The sequence below is a fragment of the Gallinula chloropus genome (genome assembly GCF_964237585.1).
Source record: "Gallinula chloropus genome assembly, chromosome: 3".
Taxonomy (NCBI): Eukaryota; Metazoa; Chordata; class Aves; order Gruiformes; family Rallidae; genus Gallinula; species Gallinula chloropus.
This window is the reverse complement of record NC_140087.1, coordinates 60306003-60324503: the sequence shown is the minus strand read 5'-3', so window position 1 is coordinate 60324503 and position 18501 is coordinate 60306003. Positions and strand designations below refer to the sequence as shown.

General features: G+C 38.6%; 1 protein-coding gene across 3 annotated transcripts in view; it reads right to left on the bottom strand.

Annotated features, from left to right (window-relative positions):
* Positions 1-4368: 4368 nt before the first annotated feature.
* Positions 4369-18501, bottom strand: part of SYT14 (synaptotagmin 14) — a gene marked incomplete at both ends in the record, with an annotated part of 55234 nt that continues 41101 nt past the window's right edge. For 2 of the 3 annotated variants that reach the window (XM_084261370.1, XM_084261369.1), the window contains 2 exons: positions 4369-4682; positions 9216-9405. In XM_084261370.1, the coding sequence (XP_084117496.1) occupies positions 4369-4682; positions 9216-9405 (504 nt within the window). Of the gene's footprint in view, positions 4683-5826; positions 5884-9215; positions 9406-18501 lie in introns of all 3 variants that reach the window. The other variant, XM_084261371.1, reaches the window with a different exon arrangement.

Sequence of the window (18501 nt, the reverse complement as noted above, 5' to 3'; positions counted from 1 at the left end):
CTCCTGTTGATGCCCAGAGGCTCCTCTCATTAACATTAATGGTGGGTAGGCATGCACATCACTGGGAGAATTAAATGGATGTTTAGCTGTTACTGAGAATTCAGCTCCAGGAGGGAGTGATCTGTATTCAATTCCTACATTAAAATGTCTCCTTCGGAGAAAATCCAGTTTTTTTCTTCTGCTTCACTATATGGTTTGCATTTCAGAAATCTGAGGGAATTGGACAGGTCACAGAAGTTTTGTACCAGTACCTCACAGTAAATGGTACAGAATACCCTTCACTTCTGAGGTCCAGTGACTGCCACAGACTACTTCTCAGGATGATGGGGAGTTTGCAGGAGCAAGTCATTAGGGAGGAAAAAAAGGATAAATTGGCAACACAAACATAAATTTTAGACAACAAATTGCTCCAAAGGCGTGAAAAATAGGAAGGTACTGATGCTGGCACTGCATCTGCCATCAGGAATGGTTGTAAAAATTGAGACGTGAAAACATCTCCTAGAGTAGATGTCATGAAATCTGTTTTCAGCTCAAGTATTCCCTTAATTGATAAACAATGTTCAGCTCCAGCAAGAGCACACACATTCATTGCAAGGGCTCATCATATTTCAAAACCCAACTATTAACGAAGTTAAAGGACTTAATTTGATTTAGAAAGCATGCCAAGTTTCTCTAGTAGTAAGACCTACACCATGCCTAACTTCTGCCTTTGCAGTCAGACCTGGTTCTGTGGTTATGACACGGATGCTTTAAGCCCTGAGCAGCACCACAGGGACCAAGCTTTGCATCTTACCCATACTATCCTCCTTCCCTGTGCCACCTGGCTGAATGCAGAACAGAAACATGGCTCTGCTGACTCCTTGCCTCCATGCACACGGGAGAGAGATGCCTTGCAGAAGCCGCATGTCCTCTCATCCTTTTGCACAGCAATTTCACACTTGTCTGTACTGCCCTTCACAGTCTTGCCCTTACCACAGAGAGGAACTAACCAACTTTTTCATACCTATAATACTTTAAAAAGACCTACGTGAAATGTTCTAAACGTTAATGCAAATAGATATATGCAGAAAGGATGCAACAGTTTCAAGAACAGAATCTGCAAGAACATCGCTGTTCTATAATTAAGGCTACACCAACAGGGAACAGATTCAATTCAAGAATTGTAATGCCTACATGGTATATTGGCACACAGAAAAGCAATTAAATAATTTGATAGACTTCTCCAAGTACTTACTGTACTTTCATTCAAAAAGGTAAACAAAAAGCTCTGAAAAAATAAAAGCACAGACAATTCTGAGCAAAACACAAATGCCTCTAATTTGTTTCTGATACTTTGTTCTTTAGAAATTCTGTTCCATGCTTAAGACCTAACTGAATGCATAAAACCACACTGTATGTATAAGCCCTTATGCAGGATTTAGAAAAACCCAGTATCTAAAGGCAGATTTAAAATACAAAAGTATAGGTTTGCATAAAGTGATAAAAACAAAATGACAAATTGTAAGAATGGGATCTAGGAAGAAAAAACAACATGACAGCTATTGATACTACAACTAATTCATAAAGAACCCAGGACAAATCCAATTATTGGTGTGACTGGTTTTGCATGGCAAATCCATGTTCTACTGTCTCAAAATTAATCATTCATTGCTGTTCTTTATATATTCAGTTCCCAGCCTTTGTGCAGTGTAAGTCCAAGAAAACCAATCCTCTTCCTGGGAAGCACAGACTGGATCGGATACCTTGGGCAAAGTCACATGATTCTTCTTCCCAAATGTGCCCAACGCAGGCTACCAGAAATCCCTGCTGTGCCCAAATTCAGATTTCAGTGTCTCAGAAATCTGAAAGGTTAGATGTAAAACCGAAGCAATGCAACCCACAAACAGAAACCCCAGTTATGACATGGTTCAGTGCGGTTCTGAAAGCAGTTATTTACGGCGCCTTCCAAACTGACTTCTTCATTTGTGCAGTGGTGATATTAAGTATATTCTCCACTAGATTTAATTTGCTCAGTTCTTGCTGTTAAGTACTGTACATTATTATAAAAAAGCAAAACCTGTACAATGAGACAACCATCAAGAGACAGCTTTCTGCTTTAGGAAACAGAATCCAAAATAACCACACATAGAATGAGTAAAAACATTTCCACATCCATTGAAAATTTGCTTTTGATCAGCTTTTCAGTCAGTGTTTGTATTATTTGGAAAGCTGAAAGGACTAGGAAAATCTGAGCGTTCTCCTTATGCATATAAAATTAATGTTGATTTTTTTATTAAATTCTATTAAATTCTACACTCAATATTACATTTCACAAACTGAGCAACAAAAAGGACTGAGACAACTTGTATTACTGCAAGACCATTCCTGTTTAAAGAATTTTTTTGCATTATTTGTATTTAGCAAATAAAACTTCTGTAAATGAAGCAGCAGCAGATAAAAAAAACCAAACCTGTAATAATGTTTTAAATTTTTAAATGAATAAAAACTGAAAGCCTGGCTCTGCAAATAAACCCCCCAAAAGGCATCAAATAAAGCAAGAAGTGTAATTCCAATATCCTTTTAAAAGAACTCAATGAAATTGTGAAGTCGTGGGAGAATTTGAGAACCCCATGAAATATCTTTATCATCGCATTCTCACTGTCTCCAATCTCACTGTACTTGGCTGTCTGTATACCCTAAAGCCAGGATTTTTCAAGTTATTACAAAGGAATTCAAAAGAAAAAACATTTGTCCTAATGAGAACACTCCAGGCTACCACTAATTCTCTCAACAAAATCCAAAACTTGACTCTTCTACCCACCAAGTGCTACAACAGTCAGTTAGGTCTCACATTTATAAGGCATCACTATCATTTCTAAGAAAACAAATTTCCAGTACTATGAATTAGGTTCAGCAGTCAATTAGTTCAGAAGTCATTTAGTGTGACTCCACTTAAAGTATTTGGGACAAATAGGAATCTCAGAAGCACTGGTATTTTCCTAATTTCAGTTGAAGCCATGAGCATTTATCTAATGGCAATGTTCCTTGTGATGCTGCAGCTTCTCAACTGCATCACTAGAAAGCTGTGTTTCCCAACTTGAAAATAAGCAAAGCAAACTTCTGATTCAGGTGTGAACATTCATTCAATTGCTTGCAAATCACTAGAAAAATAAACTTACTGATGTTCTCTTCTCCAAGAAGAAAGATAAAAACTCCTGGTCTGCCCTCTAATTCCAACAAACAGCACAGGGTAATCCCTAAAACAACTCAGAAGAATCACGGAATCACAAGGTTGGAAGAGACCTATGAAGATCATCGAGTCCAACCATTCCCATCCGAGTCCAACCATTCCCATCAAGAGACTCAAGCGGATACCTGTTTCCACCAAAGCTATAGTATTTTGCGTTCATTCAGAGTTCAACTGCTGTCGCATCCTTCAGTCTTTCAACCTAACTTCCAACTGTTGACATTTTAAATAAATCCGTATCAATTTGTTTAACGAAAATATATTTAGGTAAAGTCATGCTCTGTGAGCTTCCTACATTGGAATACATGAATACAGGAAGTGCTTTCAACAGAAAGTTACATAGTTTTACAGTACAACCTGTCTAAGGAGATTTGGAAGGGACCAAACTAGTGATCTGGTCTCTTTGGATTAGGCAGAAGTATAGGCAAGAGGGAAAACCCCAATTTATGCCGTATATAGAGCTTGTTCCTGTCACAGATTGAAGAAACATTATTTTGACATCAAAGTTCACCTGATGCCCAATGCTAGTATTTCTCAAACCAACTGTATATCAAAACAAAAAAAAAAACCCCAAACCCCGAAAACTTACTTCTACTAAGCTCCTGGAAATAAACTCAATGTTGAACAACAGTATAATCATACTTGCTATATTACTAAGCATTCTCCATCAGTGTTTTTTCCTCCCCCCACTTTGTTCTACAGATCATTAGCTTTTTCTCAAAGTGCAAATTATTGACCTTTAATCTAAATGCAGGCAGGTCAGAAGCTACAGTATTAGAGCAATACAAAAAAGTACACAAGGAGGAGCTTACATTAATTTGGAGAACCTTACATAAAACATTTCTGAATTGAAAAACAAAAAACAAACCCAAACAAATACAGCATCAGGTGGATGGGGGGACACACCGCTAACATATCTGTGCACAGCAAGGCTTCTCTGACACCAACTAAGTGTCGGACACTAAGTGACGACTATACATGAAATCCCGCCATTTTGCACGGTGTGCACTCTTCACGATGGAATGGCGACCTCCATTTTCGGTTTTCACTTCCACAACACATCTGCTGATTGTGACCAGGAATGATCGTTTTCTTGAGAGACCAATCTCCCTTAAAACCACGACTGCACTTCGTACCGTCCGTTAGGATTCTAGTAAAGTATGCCATCTGCATACTTGCTGTCCTTTAGACTCTTTCATTTCAGTCCAGTGATTGAGTTCGTCTTCTCCTGAGCTGTTGAGACCTAAGGAAATCCAGCCTATCATCTCTTTTCGTTTCATGCTGCGCTTATTATAAACAGACAGTATGAGCGTCACATCTGAAAGCTGAAACAGTGCCACTTGGAAAACGAAGGTTTCTTTGTATACTGGGTTTGGCTGTCCTCGGCGGATTGAAGTTTTGCATTTGGACATCTCTTGCCCCATTGAGTTCAGTAGCGTTAGTTTAACATATGTATCTACAAAATAAACCACATTTTGGAATGTCAGATATCTTAGAACAAAAGCTTTTCAGAACGAGCTGTTTACAAGACACAAGGATATATGGTGTATACCAGGCTGACTGAACATGGCTTATTTTAGACACATGGAAAGATGACAAGTAAGCCAGTTATTACAAACACACTAACAAATTAACCAGCTTCAGTACTATGGAAATGAGTTAAATTAAGGGTATACCTCATAATCCTCTCCCCCTTATTTGTTCTACACAAACGTAAATTGCATTAACATGTAGCAAGCTCCAACTAGCCACAACACTGTAAAGCATACCACTGAGTTTTCAGAGAATAAGAACAAAGTGGAATGAAGGCAACTAATGAAAAGGAAAAAGATAACATGGATATGCAGTGATGATATCAGAACAGCCACAATGAAATGCTTAAGAATAATCTCTGCATGGATGTGGGTCTCACTTTGGACTTTTCCATTTTAATTATTTCCAAGACCAAAATTTATTTATTTTAAAGACTACCAAAACACATTGAAAAGTTAAAGCTTACACAATGCAAAAAACCCTCTTAATTCCTAGAGTCATGAAGGAATACATGTAATACACCTTTAAAGAGAAATAAGCTCTTGCATCATTCAAAAGGCTGATTAAAACATAGCTTGCACAGTGCTCTTTGGAAATACCTTTACGAAGGTGATGCAAGTAATTGTGACTAGCACATACACTGGGTCTTAGGTGTTTGGGTATAAACCCTTATTTTTGAAGCCCTTTCTTCATTTGTCTAGAAGCAATAGGCCATGCTCCTGCAGAGGGATGCACATTTAATTAAATTAACTGATTTTAATGAAATGTAAAACAATCTGGTGTTTCATTCTTTATTCCTGGTCATATTTACATTAATGAATAATATTATTAAAAGATTGGAGGTTATGTAAAAAGAAACACACTGAATATTTTCATTTTGCAGGTACACTGAAATCCCACCATCCATAATCAGAGATAATTGCAACTTTTGCATTATAGTGTGCCACAAATAATAAACAAATACTTTTATAAACCAATATGGTAGGCAGCCATGGATATCTTTACTGCTGGCAAGTTTTCTTTTGCATGAAAAAGACAACATCCAATTAGTTTCTACAGGAACTCACCTCGGATTATATAAACCTGTCCACCTATCAAGTGTTTTAGACAACAGAACAGTCCGTCTGACAACAGGGGGTGGAAAGCAGTAAAAGAAATAATGACCAGATGTCAATAGTTGGGTGAGAGAGGATCAAAGGTTACAGTTTAAGAGGAAACATTATTCACCGGAGTGGAAGAACACAAAACCTTAGCAGCATAGATCAGAAAAAGGATTGAACAAAAGGATTGTTGGGTAAAATTTAATGAAATGAAAATTTTGTGCAGTTTTTGTGTAACAAAAATTACACTGCTTACAAAATGGGTTATCTCAGCGCTAATAGCCAGTGGGTTCGAAAGCACACTCAACATAGAAACTATCATGCAAACGATGAGGTTGTAGAAGACTGGGTAAAAAAAAAAATCAATCACTGTGTCCTTTGTAGCAACCTTATGCTTTTTCATGCAAACTCCAGCATATTAAGAAAAACTGCACACATTAATTATACCTCATATATTACAAGCAATAAAATGAAAAAAAAAAAAAATCACCGAACTGAAAACTAAGCTGGTTTTGCCCTTAGCTTTTACAGGTACATGTATTTGATTGTAATACTTTAGTTCTTGAATAATGATGGATTTGGGCACAAAAATGGCTCTGATCCGATTTCTAAAAATAGCTGAGGGATGCTTACATCTGAAATTCAACCATGGGTCTCTATTTAAAATGCAAAAATCTCACTTGTTGAAATCCATGTATTTGACGTGCGTGTGCATGCACAGTCACACATGCATCTGATGTGCAAAAGTTCATACCCTCTTTCAACAAAATTTTAAAGGATACCAAGAAGCATCTCTTCCTCAGACAAAATATGAACTGTCACACAGAGAAACTAAGACACCTTCTGATGTCAACTGCTACCACCTGCAGGATTTGGCCTATTTGCCTGTACTCAGTTGCTACATGAGTTACTCTAACACATATAAAAATACAGCAGAGGAATGTATACTAGAAAGCAGAAATGTAGGACTCAATCTCTACTTGCTGCAGAAGCTTTTCACAAAATAAGTGTAGGTTCACAACTCCTAGCATGTGGGAAAGAGTAATTGCTTCCCTTCTACCATAGTTTCTCAAGACTCAAATGAAAACCGACCTGTGCATGTACTTTGCAGCACTCCTGAGTATTTTGGACCACTGATGGTCCAAACAACAAATCTGATCAGTGTTTCATCATTGACCCTGGGTGCCTTAGTTTTTATTTTGTAGAAATAACAGCAAGTCAGAAGGTTTGTATGTGTCCATAACACAAGTGACAGGGAGTCAGGAAATGGCAGTGGTATGCATGCAACTGGGTCCAGGTGTTTACACAAAAGGTGCCACCACTGCTGGAAGGGAGGAGGATGGCACAAAACAGCCCCCAGGAGACACCTGGATTCTACAATATTCTGTGCATCGTTTAACCAGACCCAGAAAGTGCCTTAGCTTCCAGCTGTCTAGAAATAACAGACCTCCAAACCCACATTTGTCTAAACAGAAGTGGACTATTATTATTATGAATATCAAAACTTCCCCTGTGCTTCACAGGAGATGACAAAAAGGTAACATGCATTGCTCTTCTCAGTGATGGCCAGCAATAGGACAAGGGGCAGTGGGTGCAAGTTGGAGCATAGGAAGTTCCATGTGAACAGAAGGAGAAACTTTTTCACTGTGAGGGTGATGGAGCACTGGAACAGGCTGCCCAGAAAGCCTGTAGAGTCTCTTTCTCTGGTGACATTAAAGCCTGCCTGGACAAGTTCCTGTGTGATTCAGTCTGCTCTGGCAGGGGGGGTTGGACTAGATGATCCTTCAAGGTCCCTTCCAACTCCTAACATTCTGTGATTCCCTCCAAAAGGTTAGATAGCACATGGTATTACAGGGCTATGTGCCATGTTCGATGCTGCTTTCTAGCAATCTGAAACAGGTTTTTGACCCCGGAGACACACACACACAGTTGTTAGCTACCCAGCATGGGCCCACAGAACACATTTTGGGAATTGACATACCAGGGAATGAACACACTGTCGTCCAAAAAGGAGCACTGAACTCCTATCTAACTTGCATAATGTAAATATTAAGAAAAAACTGGCTTTGTCTAGAGATTCCAGAAAGATAAGCATAAACCACCTATTGTGTTTTGCTTTAAGGGAACACACAGTCCCTTTTCTCCAGGTTTCCTCTCCCATTCACTTCTTCCCCACCCCCAGTGTCCTTGGGCCTTCTTAGCTTTCCTCATCTATTTCTATGCTTTGTCTCCAAATAGGCAACCAGGGCAGCTACCTAATTGTCTGAAAGCATTAGAGATTCTTCTTTTGCCTTCCTTCTCTGGCCATGTTAATAAAATCTCATTCCATCAGTGTGAAAAGTCTAGGGAAAGCAAAGCAGACTAAGGCTGAGCCAAATGTAACAAATGGAAAAAAAAAACATGGGTCAAAAAAGAGTGGAGAGCATCATTCTCAAGTTGTTTGGCTTACTTCCTAAACTCTGAAGACAAAGCAAGATGTAGAAATCACTTATAAACTGTTGGCAGTGCTACATAATCTAGTAGTGCCAGATAATCTGTTAGTACCATAAAAATCCGGGAATTGAGAAGCAGAAAGAAGGGCTAAAACCTGAATCTCCACACAAAAATGGAGAAGAACAGGTATCTGGCTACAATTTATCTAAGTCAGACTCATCACCTAAAAAAACAAACAAAATTTTTTTAAGAAGTTCATTACTAAACTTTCTCAAGCTATATCAAAGAATTAGACAGTAAAAACATTCTGTGTGTGTGACACTCCATCTGGCTCCAATTTAGAAGTATATGAAGTTCACACATATTTCAGATAAATATATTTTTGAACAAACAGTTCAAGTCCTTTCCAATGGTGAACATTCCTTCTGCACAGTAAATATGCCAAAGGTCCCAATTTTTTTCTCTGTTGGTTTCACTGACATCCCCAAGTTGAATATATTACTATCACATATACACAGGCACACAAGCAATTAAAGGCTGCAGTATCAACCCCTCTAGGAATAGCAATAATGTTCAGAGTGTTTATATTAATATTAGCTGGCATGTACTTTCTCTTTAAACACTAACTTTTTATTCTTGGCCTGTGATGTGAGGCATTAGTAATTTAGCAATTAATCATTATGATAAAGGTAATTTATTAGTCAGTCATCATGAAAAATTAAAACAGTCTTGTCAACTTAAAATTAATATTTTGAATTTCAGATTTTTGCTATTTCCCAACTGACTAGAAATACAAAGCATGAAACACATTAGTTGCTCTATTTCATTCTGATTGGGTAAGACTAAATGAGAGGATTGAAGTCCTTGCTACTGAGAGCCCCACCAGTACAGAAGCATTAGGATGAAAAAAGATTTTCACTCACTGGGTGGTCTGTTCGCTGCCAAGTTTTTGAAGTGGCTGCCTTTTATCACTTCTGCTGATAATCTTCCAGTCGTGGCGTTATAAAGGAGGCCAACGAGGATTTCTGGAGCTGAGCCATGTACCAGAGACTGACAAGAGGAGGTACTTTCACTGCAGGACACTTCTGACATGCTCATTTGAGAGTCACAACCCTATAAAACAGATAAAACGTTCAATGTATTTTATGGAACGATGTTACTGGGAAGTCAATTTTTAGAATAATGCAGAGAAAATTAGGAAAGCAACTTACTGACAATAAGAAGTTCCATTCAATCACCCAATAAGAACATATATCCTTAATATATACTCAGTCTGCACATGTTAGGGGCAACAAAGACTAAAGAGGTCTGAAATTAAAATAATTGATTTCGTGTTTCTGTTTCTTCATAGTTCAGGATAAATAATAGCAGAAGATGAAGAGCAGCCTTTATGGTCCCCTATTTGCTTCAACTGCTAAGATAAGACCTGTAACGTAATTTGCCAGCATCCTGCAGAACATTAAACCTTGGATCTTTTTCTCTCCAGAAATGGAAAACACTATTGGAACTCTGAAGATAATAACATGCAAGAAATTCTTATTCATCTTTTGTAAAGGTTATTCTCTAGACTGAGAATTTATGAGTAGCAAAATAACAGAACACATGCAAATAGAAAAATGCACTCTGTCTAGAATAAATTAGCTTACAAGGAATTTAATTGATCCAGGGATGCAGAATTGCAACAGACCCTTTGTCTTCGGTGAGAAAGGAAGAATGCTATCCTAAAGCTCAGAAAGTGATGCTTTATTTCCATTGTGCAAGCTTGCTTCGATTCTCTCATGCATTTTCAAATCTCTCATGCATCCTCACCATACATCATCTTTGACAGGAGCTCCCAGTATTAATTTCTATCATTTTAACCCCTCACTATTGCCCTTAAAAGAAGAAAAAATATTCTTTCTTTACGCTACTATGCTAACCATAGCATAATTGGTTGGTCCTACTTTCATTTCCTGCTTTCATGCACTGGCACAAAGAGTTGTAGCGCTGAAAACAAGAAACTGGATGGAATCAAGCCAATGGAACAATTTCCTTGGTAGTTGAGAAGAGAGTTTTGCATTATCAGTATATTCCTTTATGGTTTTCTCAGAAAACATGTAAATTGGATCCACAGATTTTTCAAGTATGGCTTGACTCATTTGAGAATCTGGCAGTACTCTTTCAAGGAGTCACCATGATTTTGTGAAGCTGATTCCTCCTCTATCATTTCCAGCAACAGCTGACATGGGCGCAAGATCAGTCCTAAAACCTAAATAGCAGAAATCTTCATAAAGTTAAAAGTTATCTTTAAAATCAAGTAACTTAATCTGACACACATAGACCTAATACATTACAGAATCTCAAATTATAGAGGACGTGATACCTACAAGAAGAAATCCTGAATCTGCAATATCCTTCATATTGACATTTTAACTAGTTCTTCTTAACATATCCAAGAAGTCTTGCAGAAGTTTCAAGTAGCAGTCCTGTTCCTCATTAGTAAACATTTACTGTTGTGAGCAAAGGTATTCGTACTACTAAAGAAGGAAAACTCCCCAAAATCCATTCCCCAAGCTTCAAATTCTGAATTTTAATTTTTTGGTTATTTCTCTAAAGGTTCTTTATTCAATTCCAAGATTAAATTTCAAATGGATTACAAACTGTAAGTTGCTGAAAATGAATTGCCAGTATACATTTATTCTTTGGTTCTTGGCATTTATGAAACAGGAGACTTTTGATTCCTAACTTCGGCACTTTCAGTATACACCACACACTGCTAAGCCTCAGCCTGTCACAAATGCAGCTATTACGTAAGTTCTCTGATCTTTTAAAACTGTAACACATTATCCCTATGGTGCTTATTCATCTTGTTATTTTGTTGTGCCAGCAATTTAACTTGATACTGTTCAAAGCTCAGGTCTCAAATTTGATTGCAATCATGTGGCAAGTCCACAAAAAAAGGCATATCACAAAGTAAGTAGATGGGTAACACCATCCCGACCCCTGCCTGCCCCAAACCCTCAAAGGGCTTCAACATCTGTACTGTGAGAAGGTGATTATAGCACTTTTTCCTAATTTTGACTTATTTGTACAGTTGATGTTCTAGTAGGAACTCGGTCCAAGTCAGGTTGTGTCAGAGTTACAGATCACAACCAGCATCAGAACAATGTTTAGAATGCCAGAAATAGAAAATAGCAAATGAGCGATGATCAAGTAGAAATGAGTCCTGAAGTATCTTGAAAGGGAAGACATGTAGCCTCTGTGTGACATGAGAAGGGTAAAAATAACTGAAAAATTACAAGTCTGATATTGAAAAGTTCAATCAGGATGGACTAGAAATACCATTCCTCTACAGCAGGATCCCGAGTGGCTGCAAGAAGGACAAGACTGCTTTTGCCAAGGCCAGAGAAAAGAATCTCACCAGCTGAATGATGGGCTGAGAAGACCTAGGTGATACTTCAGATCTGTAAGTGGATGGAAATGCATTCAAGTGGCTGTATCTTAGAACTGCTGCACAGGAAGTACCGGCGGATGAAACTGATGAAAATCTGGAAGGTCTAACTTAAATGTTTTGCTACAGTATTTTCTAAAACAAAATATTTTGTCTTTTGTTTGGAGACAGGTGGCAAGTTTGCAACAAACAAAAGGAAGTTATTTAATCCTTAGTGTAAACTTATGAATCTCCTTCCTACAAATGGCTGTAGTGACAGAAGTTTAAAGACATAAAAGCAAGGAAATTCACTGAAGCAGCAATCTAATATTTTGTTTAAAACCCAAGTATTTCACACTAAAAAATATACTCCAACACTTTTTTGTTTCATGTGTACCTAAATGTGTTATAAAATTTCCAGTGAGACTTTTAGAAGAAAAATATATTAGTGAGGTGTGAAACAGGTTAGAAAACAGACCAATGTTCCTGGGTAAAAACAGGGTTCAACAACAGAAAACAAAGGATAGTTTTGGGGTCTATGCTAAAGGAAGAAAATGGAGAATTTGAGGGCAAGTAAAAGATGTGAGAAAAAAGGGAAGGTTGTATTTGTCAGTTGGTTGTATTTTGTCAGTTTTCCCTGGAAAGAAAACTGAAAGATCCTTTAAGGAAGAAAGGAAGAAACAGGAACATGGAAGGTGAAAAAGACAGCTGAGATCAACAGGGCTCAGATCAACAACTGAAGAAAGATTGGAAGTGCAGGACAAAGCTAAAATCAGGGATACAGAGTATCATTAGATGTTTTCTCAGCAGTATTTAATCCAGCACAGAGTTTATTGTTCATGCTGTTTTAAGTAAAGTATTCCATGATAACATCTGTTGGCATGTATTGTGTCTGTGTTAAGTCCATAAAGTGGCACTAGAATTAAAAATAACAGCTTTTCAAGTCTCTACTTAGATTTTTAAATCTGTTTACATAGCAAAAAAGTCAAGAGTGCTAACAAATTCATCAAGAAAAAAAGCAAGACAAAAAGTTACATTTTTACCTGCTCAAAAGAAAAGTTTCAAGACCACGTTCCAAATTCTAAAATATTAACACTGAACTTGCTAATTGGTACAACATGAATATAAACTCTGCTATGATGAAGCTTTCATCTCACGACAGCATTACAGTATTACCAGATGCTCCTCATCTCCATACAGATCTGCATTCAATCTATCTGTAGGCCACTTTGATACTGTAGCTTCAACTGTGGGAAACATAATATTTAGACCAAAAGTTACTATTTGTTTGAAATAATCTGTCTATGTCCATTTATTTTTATAACTCTTCCCTCTCTTCCTCTATAAACACTGTATTTTAATAATGCAAGGAGAAAAAAGGCCTAAGGTTCCATAAATAGCAAAAGCTTTTCAAGGTCAGAGAAGCACCAGAACAGCCTGGCAAGAACAGTTGCAAATTCTTAATTGCAGCTTTTTAAACTTAGATGAACCATCAGGGTATTGATGATCTGACCACAGTGCAAGGAGCTGTCACTTGAGGCTCTCTCCAGGATTTCAATCTCTAACCTATTTTTGTCACTTTACCCATACAATAAACATATTATTAACAGTAAACAAACAAAAAACCTCATTAGGTAAAACCTAGTCCAAATATTTGGTTCAAAGGTCTGTCTTACTACAGTGAATTAGAAATTTTCAGCTTTTCAATTTTGTAACACAGGGCTTTGTGCAAAGGACCTAAACCTTTCCCAGATGCACCACAAGACTAATTATTACAGTTAGGTGGACTTTCTTTGATCAACACTTAAAGAATCACTGCTTTTCACTGGATGGTAAGAGCAGTATGTGTTAGATTCTATAAAAACTTAATTATTAATTCTCCAAACTATTGTCCTTGGTGACTTCTTTGCATATATTATCTAGGGAAGAAACAACACTTTTTAATAACTATATAATAAAACATTCCAATTAAGTGGTATTTGTATTTCATGTGGTCCTATCGTACAAATGTCAGCATCAAAAAAAAAGACTCTTTCCCCTTGTGCCCACAGAAATGAACATATACAATGCAGGGGGTCAGGCCTGAAAGTCTAAGAAGCATTTTCAACAATCTTTTTCTCTGCTGACAACAGAGAATCCTGTTTACAACAATGATAATGTATGTAAAATGTATTTATTTGTCTTCCTTCACCATAATTCCATGGAAACAGGATATCTGTTGCTTACATATTCATCTCCTACTGTTACTTTTCTATACCCTGAAGTTGTACTTATATATTCTGCTCTTAAGCCAACTGCAGTCAGTCACAGGGAAGAACGTGGCCGTGCTCCTGAGGGCACTTAAAAGTTTTTCTTCATCGCGCAGGTTAAAATCCTGCCTCTGCCGGATTATGGAACAAGAACATCTGATTCTCTTGGCTTTTCAAAATGTACACAGGAAAGATGAAACCTTGCTGACAATCCTTCAGCAACAAAAATCTGATTCACAGCATGTTACTTGTCAAAATGTCTCTCTCAAATTTTAAATGTTAATGTTATACCACTAATCTCTTAAAGAATTTTTTTTACACATTACTTTCTTCTACTTCTCTATCAATAAAAATGAGAAGTTAAGGAAGGAAATGTGAGACCTAGTAGGCAAAAGAGGGAGCTGAATCCAAGTCTCCAACGTTTTAGATGAAAGTTTTCATCTCTCTTCCCCACCAGCCTGGTGTTGAACCCTGAAGCTGCTGTTCCACTTTGAGGCAGAATCTTGCTGAGGTGATGAGAGCACCCAGGTGCTGACTCCAGACCAGAGTTTGGGTTTGTGGGCTGTTAGGTTTTTATTTCTTTGGCTTTGTTGTTTTCTTAAGAAAGCCAATACTTTTTAAATTGTACAAGGGCTAACTATTTTCACAACAAGATAGGATGGAAATTCCAATTCCTGCTGTAGCTGGCTGTTCTGTATAGTACAGTTAAGGGAAGGTATAATTATCAGGATCTTGCCTTAAACTAATAACCTGAACTTGCAAACACCAAAACAGGAATCTCACATGGATTCAAGTTCAGGGAAGCATCATTATTTATGATAGGCAATTATAATTATTTGGGGTTTTTGCTTAGTTTCCTTGAAGCATGTTCCAACTAAGTATAATGTGAATTTTATTCACGTACTTAACACTTCACAGTATCAATATCTAAGTGAACTTAAATCAAAGATGAAAGTAAATATTTCTATTATGTAATTTGTGTTTAGGAAACGAAAAACATATTGATTTTGGGTAGAATGGCATGCTTTAAAGATCACCAAATTCACATATTCAAATTTTAAAATCTTTGGCAAATAAATACATCCAATGTTAATGGTATCCTTCACAACAAATACAGAATTCCTTTGCTTATTAAACTACAGTTAATGTAGCTGAAAGTCAGATTATCTGAAGTGATAAAATTCCCATTTCTCATTAAAAGCTTCTGTTCTACCTTGCTTTTCACTCTCAAGAGGAAAAAAACCCCCAACAAACTAGGGATGCAGGATTTTGCCATACATATTTTCTCACATATGAAAGACTGAAAATGGAGATCAAATAATAGTCATATTTCCATTCCTTACAGTCAAAGGACTAAAACCTTAAAAATGATATGCACCACATATTTTACCATAGACACTAATAACATACAGAGCTATAAATCCTCCTTAGGTACATGATGACACTACATACATTTCAATCTTAAAGCAATTAAAAATTATTTTAATAAAAGTTTAAAACTTTGTGGGTTTTCTCATAAGAAAAACACAGCATTATTAAAATAAGGTTTGTTTTCCAACTTTAGGAAACTATAATTTGTCCTAAAATGAAGATGACAAAATAAAATGAATGTACTCTTAATATTAGCAAAATAACATTCCACTTTCCTGAAATATTTTCAGCAGGTTCACGTTTTTTTTTTTTCAGCAGGTTCATATTTTCCTCTATCCCTACTAGTGGGATGATGGGTTCCGAGCAGGTTAGGAGAACCCAGGAGTTGAACGAGTGGCTGAAAGGCTGGTGCCAGCACAGGAACTTTGGGGTTTTTGACCAAGGGACGGTGTACTCAGCTCCTGGCATGATGACTGTTGACAGGGCTCACTTGTACCCACGGAGAAAGCAGATCCTTGCCCAGGAGATGGCAGGGCTCATTGAGTGAGCTTTAAACTAGTTAGGAGGGGAAGAGGGGATATCATGAAGGCTGCTGGGGTCAGGCAAGTGGTTTGGGAGACACGACGAGTTGATGGCGGAAGAAGGTAAATGCCAATGGCACAGGGACGGACTTGGGGATGCTGTTCCATATGATAGTAGGGAAAATTCTGTGGATTGCCGTGAGGAATCCTCAGTGGAGCCACCATTGCCCATCCTCTGTCGGAAATCTCCCTGTGACCTGTTGAGGATACCTGCATCTCCTGCCCCTCTAAAGTGCCTATATGATAATGCGCATAGCATGGGTAATAACAGGAAGAGTTAGAGATCTTTGTGCGGTCGCAGGGCCACAATCTCATTGCAATCACAGAGAGATGGTGGGACAGCCTGGATGACTGGCATGCTGTCATGCATGGCTATGTGCTTTTTCAGAAAGACAGGCTAGGGCGGCGAGGTGGAAGAGTTGCTCTTTATGTGAGAGAACAGCTAGAATCTATTGAACTGCACCTGGGGAAGGATGATCCATCAGTTGAGTGCTTGAGGGTAAGAATCAAGGGGCAGGCAAGTGTGAGTGACACTGTTGTGGGTGTGTGCTACAGGCACCCTGATCAGGAGGAACGAGTTGATAGTGCATTCTACAAGCAGCTAGAAGTAGCCTTGAGATCCCAGGCCCTTATGAGGGACTTCAATTACCCAGATACTTGCTGGGCAAGCAACAGGGCCAGTCGTATGCAGTCTAGACAATTTCTGCAATGTGTAGAAGACAATTTCCTGCTACAGATGGTGCAGGAACCTACAAGAGGAAGGCAGGTACTGGACCTTGTTTTTGCCAACAAGGATGGACTTGTTGGGGAAGTGAAGGTCAGGGGCAGCTTGGGACAAAGTGACCATGAAATGGTAGAGTTCAAGATCCTGGGTGGAAGACGCAAGCCAAAAAGTAGGATAGCTACCCTGAAGTTTGGAAGACTTTGATCTCTTCCGCAACCTATTAGGAGCTATCCCGCGGGCTACGCTGTTAGAAGGAAACGGAGCCTGTGAGAGCTGGCTAGCATTTAAACAGCACTTCTTCCAAGCACAGGACCAGTGCATCCCTTCGAGCAAGAAATTGGGAAAGAGAGGCAGAAGACCTGCGTGGATGAGCAGGGAGCAGAAGGTCTATGAATTGTGGAAAAAAGGTCTGAGCACCTGGGAAGAATATAGGAATGCTGTCAGGGCCTGTAGGGATGCAACTAGGAAGGCTAAAGCCCACTTGGAATTGAAACTGGCAAGGGACATAAAGGATAATAAAAAGGGGGTTTTAGATATGTGAATAGGAAGAGGATGACCAGGGATAATGTAGGTCCCTTGCTGAACGATGCGGGTGCCCTGGTAACAGGGGATGCTGAGAACGTGGAGATACTGAATGCCTTCTTTGCCTTGGTCTCCACTTCAAAGGCCCCTCAGGACACACGCACACTGGAAGAAAGTAATAGAGTTTGGGAAATGAAGAGCTTCCCTCTGGTTGAGGTGGGGGTGGTCCAGGAGTGCCTCAAAGGGATTAACACACATAAATCCATGGGCCCGGATGGGATGCATCCACGTGTGCTGAGGGAGCTGGCGGAAGTGATTGCTGAGCCGCTCTCTATCATTTTCGACAGGTATTGGAGGACAGGAGAAGTGCCTGAAGACTGGAGGATAGCCAATGTCACTCTGGTCTTTAAAAAGGGCAAGAAGGAGGATCCCAGCAACTATAGGCCAGCCAGCCTCACTTCTGTCCCTGGAAAGGTGATGGAACAGCTTGTTCTGGATGCCATCACCAAGAAATTGGAAGAGAAGAAGGTCATGAGGAGCAGTCAGCATGGATTCACCAAGGGCAGATCGTGCTCGACCAATCTCTGTGTCACTTTTAATATTTCATTAGAATTTGCTATCAGTAATTTTCGTCTCAAAGTTTTTAGAACCATCAGCTCTGCAGACCCCCCCCCCCCCCCCAATTCCCTATAGAGAGGGAAACATTTTAAGTTTTCTGTGACTTATTTTCTGTATTTAAATTACAGCTTTGGGTTCCTTGCCACATACAAAAGGTCACTTAGCAGTTCCACAGAACTAATGGGCCTGAAATTTGCACAGCAAACCTGAGCAGCAGCAGAGGCAATTGGAAATGAATGTACAATGGAATTTACAGCATTTACAAAAGCGCTCTGGTTTTATACCACAAAAGTCTACCAGCTGTTTATACAGCCATAGGTGAGAGGAGGAAAAAGAGTAAGAGGCCTTTTATTATTGAATTCTGTTTTCTGAGACAAGACATGCAGCATAAAGAAACATTCGAGTACTAAAAGCTGTTAGATGTTTGTGCTAGCAATTTAGTTAAGAACACCTGACACAAAATGCAGGCATTTTACCTGTATTCCCGATGAAGCTACGCTAACAGCTCCTACCCAGGCTTCACTCACACCACCCCCTCTTTACTCCCTGTCAGGCTTGTAAGACTGTGGAGATGTTACTGCACAACAGCTTCCAAGACCACAGACTTCTTCAATGACACTACTTTGTCCACATGGAATTATTCTACATGGGCACTACGGAGATTAATGGAAAATAATTTAATTTTTCTCTTTTCTCTCGATTACACTCTTTTAAACTGGGAAAAGGGAAAAAAGA